The following is a 15,482-nucleotide window of genomic DNA, read 5'->3' as shown; positions in this document are numbered from 1 at the left end:
TGCCCTACCAGGTCTCCCACACCCACCTCCCCACTAATTTGGATCGCTTGTTGTTCCCTTGACCCTGGGTTTGTAGACAATAATTTAATAGACATATAAATGTGCCCTTATGTAAAATAACAGCCTAAGACTTTTATAATTTTTATCTAAATTATCAGTAACATTTGGAAATATGTATACCTCTTTTATTCCTTGACTACCAGCTTCCCTACGCTCAGAACTGAACCATCAACATGCAGCTGCAATTGATTTACTACGGCATAGTCACCATCAGGAACTGGCAGCTGCTAAAATGGAACTAGAGAGAAGCATAGACATCGGCAGAAGACAGGTAAATGAGAACATTCTGTTCTGTGAAGATTTCTTAAATGTGAACTAATTAAATGTTCGCAATTATTTTGTAATAGTGTTCTCACTAGTTATGATTTATTATGTTCGTTGAATAGTTTTATTTTAAAAGAGAAGTTAGTAATTTGACCTTAGTGTTTGTGGGCCATGACATCACATTTTATCTCCTGGTCTTTTAATGTTTTGAATTTACTTCCATCCTGGGAAAGTGGACAATGAAATACATAAGTAAGATGAAGACTGAGGAGAGAGTACCATATGACAGTGGTGCTGTCCAGTAGCACTTTAAATCCACCATGGGAGTCACTAGACGTACGGGCCACATATGACCAGTCCAACGGCGGAAAGAGTTAAACAGCCATATTGGGTAGCACGGCTTTAGAAAAAGCAGGCCCACAAGAAAAAAAAAAAAAGGTAATTCATATTTCCACACAGCTACTTTTCGTATTTTTAAGCTGTATTCTTTGGGCTAGTATTCCACACAATTAGTCAATTTTGACTTATAGCAGCCCTGTAAGACAGAGTAGAACTGCCCCCTCCTTTTCTTAGGCTATTGAATCTTTGTAGAGGCCACCTGCCATATCTTTCTCCCATGGAATTGCTGGTGGATTTAAATTGCCCACCTTTGGGACAGCGGTTGAGTGCATTAGCCACTGCATCACCAGGGCTCCTGTGACCAAATATGTATTCCTTTAATTAGAGAGTTTATAATATGAAATGTGTGAATTTATACTGTCTATTTTAGGGTTTGAACAGGGTAGACTGTTCATGATTATTTATTAATCTGTGCCTTATGCTCTGTTAGTCTTCAGCTATGTCAGCGACACACCCCTAGTTTCTCCTCATTGCCAGGAGATTCTCAAAGAACCTAAACAATGGAGGGAAGTTATGCTCACTTCCAAGTGAGCTAACTCTCAGACCAGCAGTGTCTCCTCTTGCAGCACTTGCAGGACAGTGACTCCTAGGAAAACTTAAGGGAGCTTATCTGCCATGGATGGTCATTGCTGGAGCATCACTGGGCAGAGTCTGCTTTCTATGTTGGGTGTGTGTGTGTGTGTGTGTGTGTGTGTGTGTTTAGCAATGGCCTGTCTAAACAAAAGTTATTTTATATTAAAGGACAGCAGTGCTAGCTCCTTATAATTCCAGACCAATGGGCTTCAAAAATGTCATGGGTAAATTCCATTAGGTTTTCATTCTGTTTTTCTACAAACTTTTTGAAGCCTCTCATATAACTTACCGAGTATATAAAAGGTCTATGTTCTTTCCTCAGCTTTGTGTTTCCTCGTCTATAAAATGAGGGAAATGGGCTTTTAGGATCTTCTGGATCCTGTGTAGCGCTGACATTATTGGAGCTGCGTTCCCATCCCAATGTATCGAAAGAGGAGAGGCCCAGAGGTTGTCTCAGTTTTAGTTTGCTCTGAAGCCCCCTCCAGGGGGGGACATTTGACAGCATGTCATTTATTCTCTCTCAAAAAGACAGTCATCTGGTACGTAGAGAATGTCTTAGAGGTATTCGTGTTCTTCAGAGCCAGGAGCACATGGGCAGATTAACAGACCTCCAAGAGGAGTTAAGGCACAGAGAGCACCACATCTCTGATTTGGATAACGAGGTCCAGCACCTTCATGAGAATATCAAGGCCCTAACCAAAGAACTGGAATTCAAGGGCCAAGAAGTGCTCAGAATACGAAGCGAATCTAACCAACAGATGAGGTATGCCAAAGTTCCAGCCGAGTAAGCATGCTGTGCATTTCAGAGACTGTGGGCGTGCTGTTTAGCTGGTAGACTTCTCCTCTAGTGAACTACTGAAGGCCACTTTCTACTCTGTTTGTGCCACAATTCATAACATCGATGGCACGCTGGTTTAAGTGATTCATATATATTTGTTAACTTTGAAATTAGATTTAATACACTAAAGGCTTTTTAAATGTTATTTTTATAAAGTAAAAAAGCATTAAAGGAGACAATTTAACAAGCTAGAAGATTAGAGGAAAGTAGCTTCATTGAGGCAATTTTCAGTAGATTGTACCTACAACAAGGGAATGTGGTGACGCTGTGGCTAAAGGGCTGGACTGTGAGTCAACGGTTCACATCCCCCAGCCGCTCCGGGGGAGAAAGACGTGGAGTCTGCTTCCAGAAATCCTGTGGAGGTAGTTCTACGCTGGCCCATGGGGTCTCTGGAATCAACTCGGTAGCACTGGGGGAGTGTTGTTGGTACCTCTGAATGTTTCAAATCTAAGAGACTATAGAAACTTTTAAAAGCTTGACTTCAGAATAACATTTTCTTAACTAAAAATAAATTAAACAGGTTGCATGAACAAGATTTAAACAAGAGATTTGAAAAAGAGCTGGATGTCATGACAGCAGACCACCTGAGAGAGAAAAATATCATGCGGGCAGATTTTAATAAGACTAACGAGCTACTCAAGGAAATAAATGCAGCTTTACAAGTGTCGTAAGTCACATTGTACTAAACCAAGTTCATATGTGGATAACAAACTGAGGGGTGCTGTGTCTAGCTTCAGACCAGCTACTATTTTTAGGAAATTTAAGTGGTATATTATTATAGTCATTAGAGTGTGCTGTGTTCCTCTATGAGGACACAGCTGCAAGACTGTTGGATGATTGTTTCCATGGCCTCTGCTGTTGCTGGGCCACTGGGCCTCGTCTAAAGAATGTCCTGCAGGAAAGCAGTTCTGTGAGCCCCAGGGCCAACTGCGGAGCCAGCAGTTCTACCCCACCAGCCGCTCTCCAGGAGAAAGACGAGACTTTCGACTCCTGTATGCACTGACAGCCTTGGCGACCCCGTCCTTTACGGGTGCTGGTAGTTAGAGCTGGCTGAGTTTACTTCAAGAGTCGTCCATGATGTGATATTAAGTGAAAGAGCATTTTCTGAATAATAGGACAATTATGATATTATTTGTATACATATAGATACATGCAGTTAATCTATATTTCATTAAAATCTCCTAAAAGTAAGCATAAATTTTTAATAATAGTAGTTACTTCCCTAGGAAGCGTATCTCTATATACACTTCAAAAAAGTCACAATTAATGACCAAACACATAACTTTCTGTTTTAAAGTCAAATACATATATGTAACTCCATGTGCCTTATTCTGCATTCTATATCATCCATCCACTATTTACTGCCTTTCTATCAACTAAACTGACTTTTCTGTTTCCTGTAGACTCTCCTTCACTATTATCACTTAATCACCTTCCTCACATTTCTTCTATTGAACTTAGTCTCAAAATAAGTATTGTTACATATGTGTGCTTGCGTGTCCCCACATACATTGACTTAAGCAGAAATAGAAAACAGACCACCAGTGGCTGGCATGATGTTAGGAGCCTTTGAGGTGAGGTGCTCTTTTTGACGAGCATCAGTGTTTCTAGCACTTGTGAGAATCTTCACCTTCAGAAGTACTTAGTAAGTATTCTGTGGATGAGTTTTCTTGACAGTTTCCTTCAATCATCATCACTGTGTGAAAGGGAGATTCCTGGGATCATTGTTTCCAGTCACAATGACTGGTGTTTGCTGGACAAAGGCAATTTAAAAAAAAACCTTTTGAGCCACAGTAAAGGCTCAAGTATCTATCTGCCTTGTCGAAGATCCCCTAAGCATGGGAATTTCAGAAAATCGAGGTACAAGTGTGGGCTGATACTGTCTGCTCATCAGACAGAAGCTAACATCCTGGCATCCTATGCGTTCCCTTTTGGCCTGCTTGCATGATCCTGTTTCATACAACCAGTACCAAGAGATTCTCGCTTCATACTGTGAACATGCTCATAAAACGTATATCCTCTGTCTGTCCATGTGTCTTTATGCTGTTGAGTGTATTTTTGTACATTATGGATTTTCAGTAAGTAGTAAATAGGAACTTTAACCTTTTCCATATGGTTATCAGTTTTAGTAATTGAAGAATATTCATGGCAAATACAATATTTTATCTGAACTCCTAGACCGACCATTCATTTTACCTATTGGCCAGGGTCCATGCTACTCCACTTATTTCTTGTTCCCTTGGAAACCTGCTGCCACCCTGTGATGAGTGTTGAAGCTTCTTGCTTCTGCTCCATCCGAACCTTGAGGGTTTAGCCCCTCCAAGGGCGATGGGGAGCAGCAAATGGAAGAAAGTGGAAGAAAGTGCCGTCTGAGCATAGCAGGAGTGGTCATGAGAGTTCTGTATCTGTTATGGAATAATTATTAGATAGTTGTGAACAAATTTGGTTTTCTTCAATCACCTTAGTAAAAGCATTGTAGCTTATAAAATGCCATTTAAAAAGTATTTTTAAAGAACAAAGTGAGAGAACGAGTTTTTTTATGATATCCTTGTATTTCACTCTATAGTTAAAAGTATGTTAAAGCTAATTGAAAACATATAATAGAACTTGGGTTTGGGACAGACCTTTATCATGGTCATTCAGAGATTGTTACTGATAATTTTAGGCTAATTTCCCCTTAATTTAAGGAGCCTTGGTAGCCTTGTGGAGTACACATTGGGCTGCTAACCTCAAGGTTAACAGTTCAAACCCACCAGGTGATCCATGGGAGCAAATGAGGCTTTCTGCTCCCATAAAAATGCACAGCCTCAGAAACTGTGCTGTAGCGTCACACTGAGCAGGAATTGAGTCCATGACAGTGAGTTTCGTTTGGTTTATGTTCCTTTACTTACCATCATACTCGAACAAAAAGAAAATGTCTTGAGGGAATTGTTGCGCTCTTTTGTACTTTGCAGGAGCCCTGGTGGTGTAGTGGTTATACACTGGGCTGTGACCCACAAGGTCACCTTAAGCAGTTACTGTCTCAAAAATGCACAGGGGCAGTGAGACCTTGTCCTCGAGGGCCTCCATGGGGGCCGTCAACTCAGTGGCAGTGACTTTGGTTTGGTTTTGTACTGTCAGTGTCTCCTAATTGAAAAGAAGCTCTTCTCTACCTTCACATTACTCAGTCTGTAAAAGTTGTTCAAGTTCCTTTATCTACAATCCCACAATAATTTCTTCTTGTTTGGTTCTTATACGACCTGTTAGGTTTTTCCTACAGTCTTGTGAGGTAAGAAGGTGGTGGCCTTGTTCACACAATGCTGACATTGAATAGGGTCGAGTAGTAATGCAAGTCAGAGTCTGAGTTCAGGCATTGGGATAACAAAGGTTTGTCACTAAAACATGCCAATTACTATATTTTCTTCATGTAAGACTATAGAAAAGGATCGTATAAAATAGAAAGGGAATTTTTTAAAATCTAAATGAAATGAAATTTCTAAAATATATGTTGTTCCTAATGAAACTATTGTTTGACTCCTGAATTTATGATTCACTGATTTTTTAAAAATCACTTATTTGTTTAAAAAAACAGAATGGGGTATCTATTAAGTTGTGTATATTTTTTAATACAGTTTGAACTTTTAGGCATTTATATTTTATGACTTAGTTGTTGTCTATGAACAATAGATATTGACCTAGATATTTTCCTTTTGGTCACAAACCAAAACAGAAAGCCCAAATGAGTGCACATTTGCCTAACAAGAGGGCAGCAGTGCCCCTAACGAATTGTGCTGTGTGCTGCACACCTCTGATCTCTATGGTCTTTGCCTTAGCTGTCCTGGGAATCCTGTTTTGAGTCATAAGGCTGCAGGTACTCACGTGGCTTCATGAAGGCAGTGTTGTCTAGACTAATCCAACTTGGATGACCATCTTTCATTTCTGGCCACCTATGCTATTTTCTTAATACTGTATCTTTTAATGGCATGATTTTAACTTACAGGAAAATTGTACATCACTAAGTAAAACAATCATCACTCCTGGAAAACCGTATCTGAATAGAAAATTTTTAAAAATAATTACACAACTAGAAATTTTGTGAAAATAAAACCAGGCATACCTGTGCTTTGGGAAATGGAGTAGCAAATGGGCCCATGCTATTGAGCTCATTTGGGGAATTGAACTGACCCTTTCCCCTTCTTGTGATGAAAAAGGTTAAAGGAGAAGGAAGTTCTCTCTCCTGTCACCAGCTGTTCGCACCTGGCCCTGGGGGAAGCAGATGCCTGCCCTGCGTGGGCAGCTAAAGACAGGGAAAATGGTAGATGTTAACCAACAAGGGCTTTAAATAGATGTTAGAATGGTTCTAAGCTTTGTTCTTCTTAGAATTTTAAAGGTCTAATGACTGAAATATTTGTCAATTAAACTATATAATATTACTATTTGTTCTCTCCTTTAATTCTCTACCATTTGTATTTGTACGAATTATGTTTTTCCAATTTAATCAATTAGTTTTCCCTTTCATATCCAGGCATCTTTCTGTTTTATTAGTTTTGTTTGTTTGCTTATTTTGATAATGTAACGATATTTTGTTAAGAAGAGGAAACTGATAATAATTAATCACTACAAATAGCTTTAAATAGCCTTTAGAATTAGATAAGTTTTTTTGTTTGGGTGTTTTGTTTTTTTTTTGCCACCAGAACTACTGAAAGCAATTCAAAATCCGGCCTTGTAGTTTGCTTTAATTTTTAAAAAAATCATTTTATATGGGCTCATACAACTCTTATCACAATCCATACATACATCGATTGTGTAAAGCACATTTGTACATTTATTGCCCTTATCATTCTGTAGTTTGCTTTAATGATGAAGAATGTGCTACAGTGACACCTTGTGGCTACTCTGAGTATAAAACCCAAATAATCATACGCCTTGACTCAAAACTCGAGTAAATAAGCATGGGTTTCCAAGGCTGTAATCGCTGCTCCTTACAGGAGCAGAAAGGCCTGCCTTCCTCCCCTAGAGTGGCTAGTATCTTTGACCTGCTTACTTTCTGGTTAGTAGCCGACTTCGACACCAGGACTCCTTTCATTCCTTGTCTTAAAACCCAAAACCATCGAGTCGGTGCCAAATTATAGCAACCCCATAGGGCAGGGTAGAACTGTCCCTGTGAGTTTCAAGGCTGTAACTCTTTAATTTAGTTTCCGGGGGAAAGCCCCATCTTTCTCCTTAGGAGCAGCTCGTGGTTCCAAACTGCTGAGCTTGCAGTTAGCAGCCCAAATTTTAACCACTATGCTGCCAGGGTTTCTATTTGATGACTAGATCAGTTATTTTCAGCCGCCTTAAAGCTTTTTCATGCAAAATCTGTAGAGACTAAACCTTGCCAAGTCTTGAGGTGACATCATTGTAAGCATCATAAATTGCAATTTTTTCGCTCAGTTCCCAATGTCATCAAAGAACAAAAGTAAAGATAGTGAAATGTACTTACTGTGTAACTGACCACACCCTGCATTGACAATGGTCCAGTCCGAAAGGCCATAAGATGATCGATCACTTCCAAAGCCCACACTTCCTCATCTCCTCAGTTTCCAAACAGTTAGAACTGTAATCCTGGGACTGAGTAAGGAGCCAAATGAATTCTTTCCAAATCCTTTAGCCTGGATGGAATTCGTGGGCTTTGGGGTATGAGAAAAGGAGCCCTGGTGAAGCAGTGGTTAACTGAACAGGTCCGGTTGTCTGGCAGCTCTGCTCTGGCCTGCGTTCCCTCAGAGAAAGGTGTGGCAGTGGGCTCCCAGCGGGGGTGCAGCCTCGGAAGTGCCCTGGAGCAGTCCCACCTGGTCCCGCAGGGCTGCCTTGGGTTGGAATGCACTTGATGGCAACTGGTGGGGGCTGGCACTCAGGTACACAGGGTCCTGGTATCTTTTGGCAACGTGGTATAAGGACAAGAGTCCCTGATTCCTGGAAAGAAATCCTCTAGGATCGCTATGAATAGGAATAAACTCAATGGCAGTCAGTTTCTTTTTAGTTTACTTCCCCTGGAAATACTTTAAAAATGCTAGGATGAGTAAACAATATTGCTGTGGGGTTCCAGTTCATATATGCATGGGTTTATTCCAAAGAAAACATTTTTAAACATGTCTCTGGAATGAGTGGGTGGCTGCTGACATGTTCTCTCAATAATACACTCATCTTAGTCTTGTTAGGGTGGTCTTCAAAAGAAAAAAAGCCAAATCAAATGAATGGCTTCCAGGGGCTTACTGGGCCAGTTAATAAATTCAAGGGAGACAACAAATTCAGGAGCAGGGAACAGTAAGAGATCTGAAATCAATGACAAGGAGGGTGTAGACTGCCTGGGGGGTAGCTGAGAGAAATTACTGTAATGTAGCTGAGAGAAATTACTGAAAGCCGAATGAAGGTTGAACATGAGTGGACAGGAGGAAAGGAAAAGGAAAATAGGGGAAAGAACTAGGCAGCAAAAGCTACACATAAAGGTATAAATATAGACATGTATGTATGTAAATATACTAATATATAAAGATAAGGGTACTGGTCTATGTACATATATTTATATGTTAAAAGTATTTAAGTAGCAGATGGACTCTGGGCCTCTACTTAAGTCTTCCCTCAGCCGAAGAACACTTTGTTCTAGTAATCTGGCACTCTGTGATACTCAACTTCCCGACACAATCACTGAAGACAAAATGGGTGCATACGTAAATGTAGTGAAGAAATTGATGGTGCCTGGCTATCAAAAGATATAGCGTCTGGGGTCTTAAAGGCCTGAAGTTAAACAAGCGGCCATCTAGCAGGGAAGCAACAAAGCCCACATGGAAGCAGCACACCAGCCTGTGTGATCACAAGGTGTTGATGGGATCAGGTATCGGGAGCTCAAAACCAAACAATCATATTGATGTGAAGGAAAGGTGTCAGAATGGAGACCCATCTATAGACAATTGAACATTCCCTCACAGAAGGGACAATTCATCCATGGTCCAGTATGACACCCACAAAATACACAGCATTCCTCTAGTTCTTTAATGTTTCCTCCCAATATCATGACCCCAGACCGGAATATGTACATTGCTACAAATAAGTACTTTTGACACCTAGATTCCAGGACAGATCAACCCCTCAGAAACAGTAACAGGAGTAGGGACACCATGAGGGTATGGGAAGAAAGGGGGGTGGGGGAGATAGGGGGAGATAGCAATGATGGATTTATAACCGCCCCCCCCCCAGGGGGACAAATAACAGAAATGTGGTTAAAGGGTTAACAGCGGACAGTGTAAGATATTAAAAAATCATTACATCTAATTGATTAAGGGTTCACGAAGGCAAGAGGGTGGAGGAGGGAGGGAAAAAGAGCTGATATCAAAGGGCTCAAGTAGAAATATAATGTTTTCAAAATGATGGCAACATGTATAAGTTCATTTGATATAATTCATCTATGAATTGATATATTTGTAAGAGCCTCCAATAGAATGATTTTTTTAAATAAATAACTTTAAAAAATAAATCCAAGGCAGAGAGGTCAGCTTGGAGGTTTATGTTTTTTGGAATTCCAAAGGGATAATTTTTTCAAAAGGACACAGGACAATCATAGTAGTTTATTACAAAGAAGTTTTAAGAAAATTACAAACTGTGCTGAGTAAGAAGAGGCCAAGAGAGTAGTACTGAGACATTCTCTCCCATTACAACAGTGGACCTGCTCACTCTTCCAGGGCAGCCAGGGTTGTTCCTACAAGGATTTCTTTGGAAAATCTTGTCCCATCTGGCCTACAGCCCTTCTGCTTCTCTTGGGTCCCAAACCTCAAAAAATATTTCAAAGGAACACAGTTTGAATCCTTGGAAGGTGGCAAACCTACCATTTTGAAGTGGTATAAATTGAAGATTATAGAATTTGGGGGGGGAATGGTTCGAGGGTGTGGTAGTTAATCTGTTGTCAATGTGAGACTTATTAATGAGAGTTTAGCCTGTCAATTAGGTCACAGTTTGATGACCTCATTTGGAGGTGCTAAGGAGATAAATAGCTCAATGGAGGTAGGATGCAGGCCCACTCCCTGGGAGACATTGCAGCTGACAAGACACATGGAGCTACACTAGGTGCCCTAAGCTGGAGGAGCCACTTGGAGACCCCTGCCAGCACTGAGTTCCTTACAATGCCACGGGATCCACAAGACTTCCCACCCACTGGCCTGTTCTCATCCTGTACTCAGCGCCATTGCATGTGTTTCGTGAGTCTGAAGAGGAATTTACAGATTGGTATCAGATATATGGGCCAATATTGGACTTATGGACTTGATCTGGACTGGGCTCAGATGTTTTCTCAATATTCAATTGCTCTTGTATATAAAGCCCTTTTTTATACACTTATGAGTCTTCCTGGATTTGTTTCTCTAGTCTACTCAGACCAACACAGAGAGATAAAAACACCACCTTCAGAAGTGTACATAAATTGAGGGAAGATCAATCAAGAAACAGTAGATATTTTTGTTTAATTAAGAGTCCTATGATTTTGCAGTAGTCCTTTATTGGCTCACTGTTGTATTTGTTGTATTTGTATTTGTTGTAATGAATCCATCTACAATATTCATTAGTCATTATTACTGAATGTAAGTTTAATGCTTTATATTTTGTCAACCATTAAAATTTTACATTTTAATTATTTAATTCTCTAAAATTAGATATTAAAAATGCTTTATTCCCCATGTTTTCTCAAATTAAGCCATCAGTGGACACTTGTCTGCTCTTTAATCTTCCCCGCCTTGTCTCTTTAGATTCTTTAGGTCAGTGTAGCCTCTGCTCATAAAAAGTAGCCTCTCCTCCAGAGCCCTCGGTAGCATTGTGGCATTCTGTCCTACCGCTATTGCATTTGAGGCAAAATGGACTACGTAAGAATGTGATTCTTACCTAACGAACCTCGCTCACCTTTTTGTATGTATCGGCTGATAGGACGACTCTATAAATGGTATTTTTCACAATCCAGAAATGGATGATGACGTTTATGTATACATATATGTATGTGTTCCTTGTTCCTCTTTCCTTTCTATCTTGTCTGTCCTTTTTACATATGTTACCAAGCCTTACTTCATCACAAGTGCTCCTTATACTAAGTCTACATTTCTAGCATCAAAACTGTTTGTTAAACGAGCCCCATTTAACTTGGGCAGAGCCCTCACCTCATACCTGCTTTCTCTCAAATAAATCAAAATTAGTGAATTTTTTAAAGCAACTTTCATCTGCTCCTGGAAAGCCATTAATAACACAATCACATTACACAAGATTTTAGGCAACAAAAAAAAAAGCTAAAACTAAAACTTTCTTTTACATTTGGGTGTGTGATCAACTGGAGTAAATAGTAAATATTGAAAAGGAATATCATGAAGGAGCATGTCTGAGTCATCTCAATGAGCTGAAAGTTGTCTTGTTTTTAGACTGGAAGAAATGGAAGAAAAATATCTACAAAGAGAATCAAAAGCAGAAGATATACAGATGATTACAGAATTAAAAGCCATGCTTTCAGAGAGAGACCAGGTCATAAAGAAACTAATTGTAAGATATCTTGTTTATGGTTTAACCTTGATAGTAATCAATAGACTGTTGATTGGGAAATATTTTTAAATTATAATTTTAAAACAAATTATAGAATGTGTGTTATGATTGAGAGTTTATAATGTATGAATGAAGGGATCTCTAAAGTATTACACTTTTTATTAAGTTTGGTATCAGATTAAAGGGATTGTAAGTGCTTCTTTTCCTATAATTTTCTTTAAAGAAATCATGTTAATACATGTTCAGTGTTCACTAATATGCTATTGCCAATGTATAGTTAATATACTGTTACAGGTTGTGTGCATCTTTAAATGTAGAATTAGAATTTGACAGGAACGGAGAATCAACACATCCATGCACGTAATTTCAAGCTCAGTCATGTTAATTTCCAAATGCATATTCCATAGACTACTTACCCAAAGAGCATCTTTGCATAGGGTGTCCTGATCATGTGTAAGAAAACCCATAGGCTCTCTCCTACAGATCTTCAATCCATACTGAGGTGTTAGGCACTCAGGGAAGTTACTGATGTTTTATAAACATTTCAGGGTCTTCTAAAATTCTGTCTTGTCCAATAATTAAAGCAAGATTTCTTGCTGCCACTAACTCAAAAATAGTACAGTATTAACCAGTTCCTACAACAGTTTCAATTCCTGAAAACTGTGGAAATAGGTATGCAAAGAAATCCTAAGTACATTTTCTCTCTTTCTTTTTTGGGGATGCAGTAGCAGGTGCTAGAGAGGGTAGAGTGTTTGATCCCTCAATCACTAACCAACTGATTTCCCAGTCATTATGAGTCCAGCCTGGCAGATTGCTAGTCTAGTTGATAACAATTTTTCTGGTTATTAGGTGCCTTCAGGTCGGCTTTTCACTTCCAGCACCCTATGTGACCGAGTAGGTCTGTCCATTATTGTCTCCTATCTTCATCATGTAGAAAGTGTGAGACCCGAGAGAAAGGAGTCATTTTCCAAAGCAACATAGCTATTCAGCAACAGCACCAGGAAACTCGCCACAGGTTTTCTTGCACCAGAGCCCACTCATCCCTTCCTACTGCAGCCTGCTGACTGCTGCCTCTGTGGACTGCAAGGTTAATCGCTGACTGGGTGGCAATGAGAGGTGACTAAGTGGGATGAAGAATCTCCATCTGCTGGAGCCCAACGCTGCATTATCACACGCACGCTTGGTCCCTATGGTTTGGTTAGTTTAATTAGTACCTTTCAGTAGTGAAGCCAAAAGGCAAGTTCATCATCGTTAGATATGGGTCATACCCTTTTTCTCTGTCCTTTGATTCCCAGTGATATAGTACATGTCTCAGGGAGAAGATTAACCAGAAAACCACACTCACTGTCATTGAGTCAATTCTGGCTCATGCTGACCCTGCCTATAGGGTTTCAGGAGTTTAAGTCTTTACAAGGGGAGATTGCCAGGTGGTTTCACACCGTGGACCCAGTGCTGAGCAGCTCGATGCACACCACCAGAGATCGGATGAGCTCGTACCCATGGCCTTCACTCAAAATCAGGAAATTATTCTTGTCCTTTTCCTGTACAGAAACAACTGGTCCCACAAGTTAGGTCTGCTCAAACGACACAGCCAGCACTGTGGAAGAGACGACCAAATAAAACAAATCCGTTCTAGAAGGAAGAGGGATTGGAAAGTAGAGAAAATTCATGGGGTAGAGGGTTGGGCAGGTGTTGGAAACTCACCCACCAGTAATCCATTTAACACAACCGCAAGCAAATCTAGAACATTTTTAAGACAGTATAACAGTGCTTGTAGATATTTTTTGCAAAATTTTGAATGAAATGACATGTAGAATGGAAATATTTAAAAATAGCCAATCAGGAATGTTTAAAAGATATTTAAAATTCTTTTACATAGGAGGATAATAAATTTTATCAGCTGGAATTAGTCAATCGAGAAACTAACTTCAACAAAATGTTTAACTCAAGCCCTACTGTTGGTGTGATTAATCCACTGGCAAAGGTACGTGCTGTACACACCTGTATGATAGAAAAGCAGCTGAAACTTGATGTAAATATTTAGAATAGCAGAGGATAAAGCTTCCAATTCTGGTTTCAGCTTAGCAACTTTATTTTAACAATCTAGGACTAAAATTTACTCATTTTCTTGTGTTCACTTTTAGAATAAGACTATCATTTCATATCTTTATTGGTAATTTATAGTCCTTAAAACAATGTTGCATTAATATTATAAAACCTTAGTGTTACCAAATTTTTTTGATATCTCTAAAGCAACTAAACATGTAGCTCACCTTAAGTTAAGTCCTTCTTTGGTGTTCAGAGTTCTTTTAGGTCTAGAAAGACACTCCAGTCTCCAAAAGCTGTCCATGACTCAGGGCTGGTGCCCTCGGTGCACCCTGAGTTGAACCCTGTTGTATTCAGAGAAGGTCTTTACTTCTCGCCGTGTTTGCATCCTCCTCGTCCGTTACAATAGGATATGCCTCATGCGGATGCTTTGTTACCCTCTGCGAATGGAAGAGCGTGATAGGGAAATGAAATGGGCGTGACCAAGTCCCAAAACTCTCCACATAGTGCTCTGTGGAGAGTGGCTACTCAATCCAGATTTGCTCCGGTGCAGGATTTCATCACATTTTCTGTGAGCCACCACAAATTATCCTAGGGAATAAAACAATAATAAAAGTAACTGTATGTGTAGATTGACCTCACTGGGATTATATCCCTTTGGGCAGAAATCAATAATAGCATAAATAAAATGTGATCCAAGTTGTATTGTTATAGATCACACCTAATTGCTATTAGGTGCTCAGCCAGAAACATTCAAACTGTTGCTTTAACCTTCAGAGAACTGACTTCTCTCTTAAGAATTCTGAGTCTATTCTTTCACAAGTTCCAAACTTGAAACTTTTGTGTTTTACAAAGTAGAATGACTGAAGTAGAATATGCAGCTGTATTTCCCTACAGGTTGAAGGGTCACTATAAGTAACTGGTGAATGAATGAAGGTAGTTAATTTCAGTTTTATAATTCATCATTAGCACTAGGGTGAAATAAACTTTTAATGATCAAGCAAATTACAAGACATGTTGAAACATTGTTTTCCTTTCATCTGTTATTTATTTCATTGAAATTAAATTTTTAACGATGTATCATTTCTAGAGAACTTTAACAAGGTAATACTTTGATTTTTAAAAATAGAATTCTACGTAGATTTAATTCCCTCTGATAACTAAAAGAAGAAAAATGTAAAGTTAGCATTTCCATCTTCTTTTGACTCTTAATAGTGACTTCAGTGTTCACGAATGGCTTTGAAGAAGCCAATTCTTTTTTCACTCATCCTACAGCAGGGTCCTTGTCAGAGTCCATGAGTCATGGGAGGCCATCAAGAAAAGATGTCTTCATAGTGAGATACCACTTTATACATAAAGAAAAAAAGCTGTTGGGGTTTTCTCCACACACACCCCACCCCCAAACTCTGCAGTCATTTGGTAAAAATGATTACAGAAATTTTATTATCATAAATTTAAGCAACAGAAAATGGAAATTTTTAAAACATGTTACTTTTTCTTCAGAGCAGTATGATGCTGGTTGATCCTAGAGGTACTCATAAGACGCTTGCTTTGAAGTTTAGGTTAAGGAATTGCCAACTGGTAGATTTTGGCAATCGTAATTATATTTTCTTTTCCTCTGTTAATTTTAAAGCTAATATCTTATGGCCAATTAAAAGTATTGATCATTTTTCTTTATAACCTTTAAGTTTTCTAAAAAGCAAATTAATAATACCGATTAACTGAGCAAATAGACTTCATTTTCCAAGTTTAACTTTCTTATTTCAGAAAGATGGTA

At 39.2% G+C, this 15,482-nt stretch overlaps 1 protein-coding gene across 1 annotated transcript in view; it reads left to right on the top strand.

Annotated features, from left to right (window-relative positions):
- FAM184A (family with sequence similarity 184 member A) overlaps window positions 1-15,482 on the top strand; it is a 109,409-nt gene that overhangs the window by 90,915 nt on the left and 3,012 nt on the right. Inside the window, exons 12-16 of the mRNA XM_045294300.1 lie at window positions 204-331; window positions 1,875-2,059; window positions 2,655-2,801; window positions 11,542-11,659; window positions 13,539-13,691. Of these exons, the coding sequence (XP_045150235.1) occupies window positions 204-331; window positions 1,875-2,059; window positions 2,655-2,801; window positions 11,542-11,659; window positions 13,539-13,691 (731 nt within the window). The remainder of the gene's footprint in view (window positions 1-203; window positions 332-1,874; window positions 2,060-2,654; window positions 2,802-11,541; window positions 11,660-13,538; window positions 13,692-15,482) is intronic.

Source organism: Echinops telfairi, unplaced genomic scaffold, assembly GCF_000313985.2.
Source record: "Echinops telfairi isolate 266 unplaced genomic scaffold, ASM31398v2 ScPeMD7_3533;HRSCAF=4204_0, whole genome shotgun sequence".
NCBI lineage: Eukaryota > Metazoa > Chordata > Mammalia > Afrosoricida > Tenrecidae > Echinops > Echinops telfairi.
Note: the sequence above shows the minus strand (reverse complement) of the source record. Positions and strands in the feature narration are given on the sequence as shown.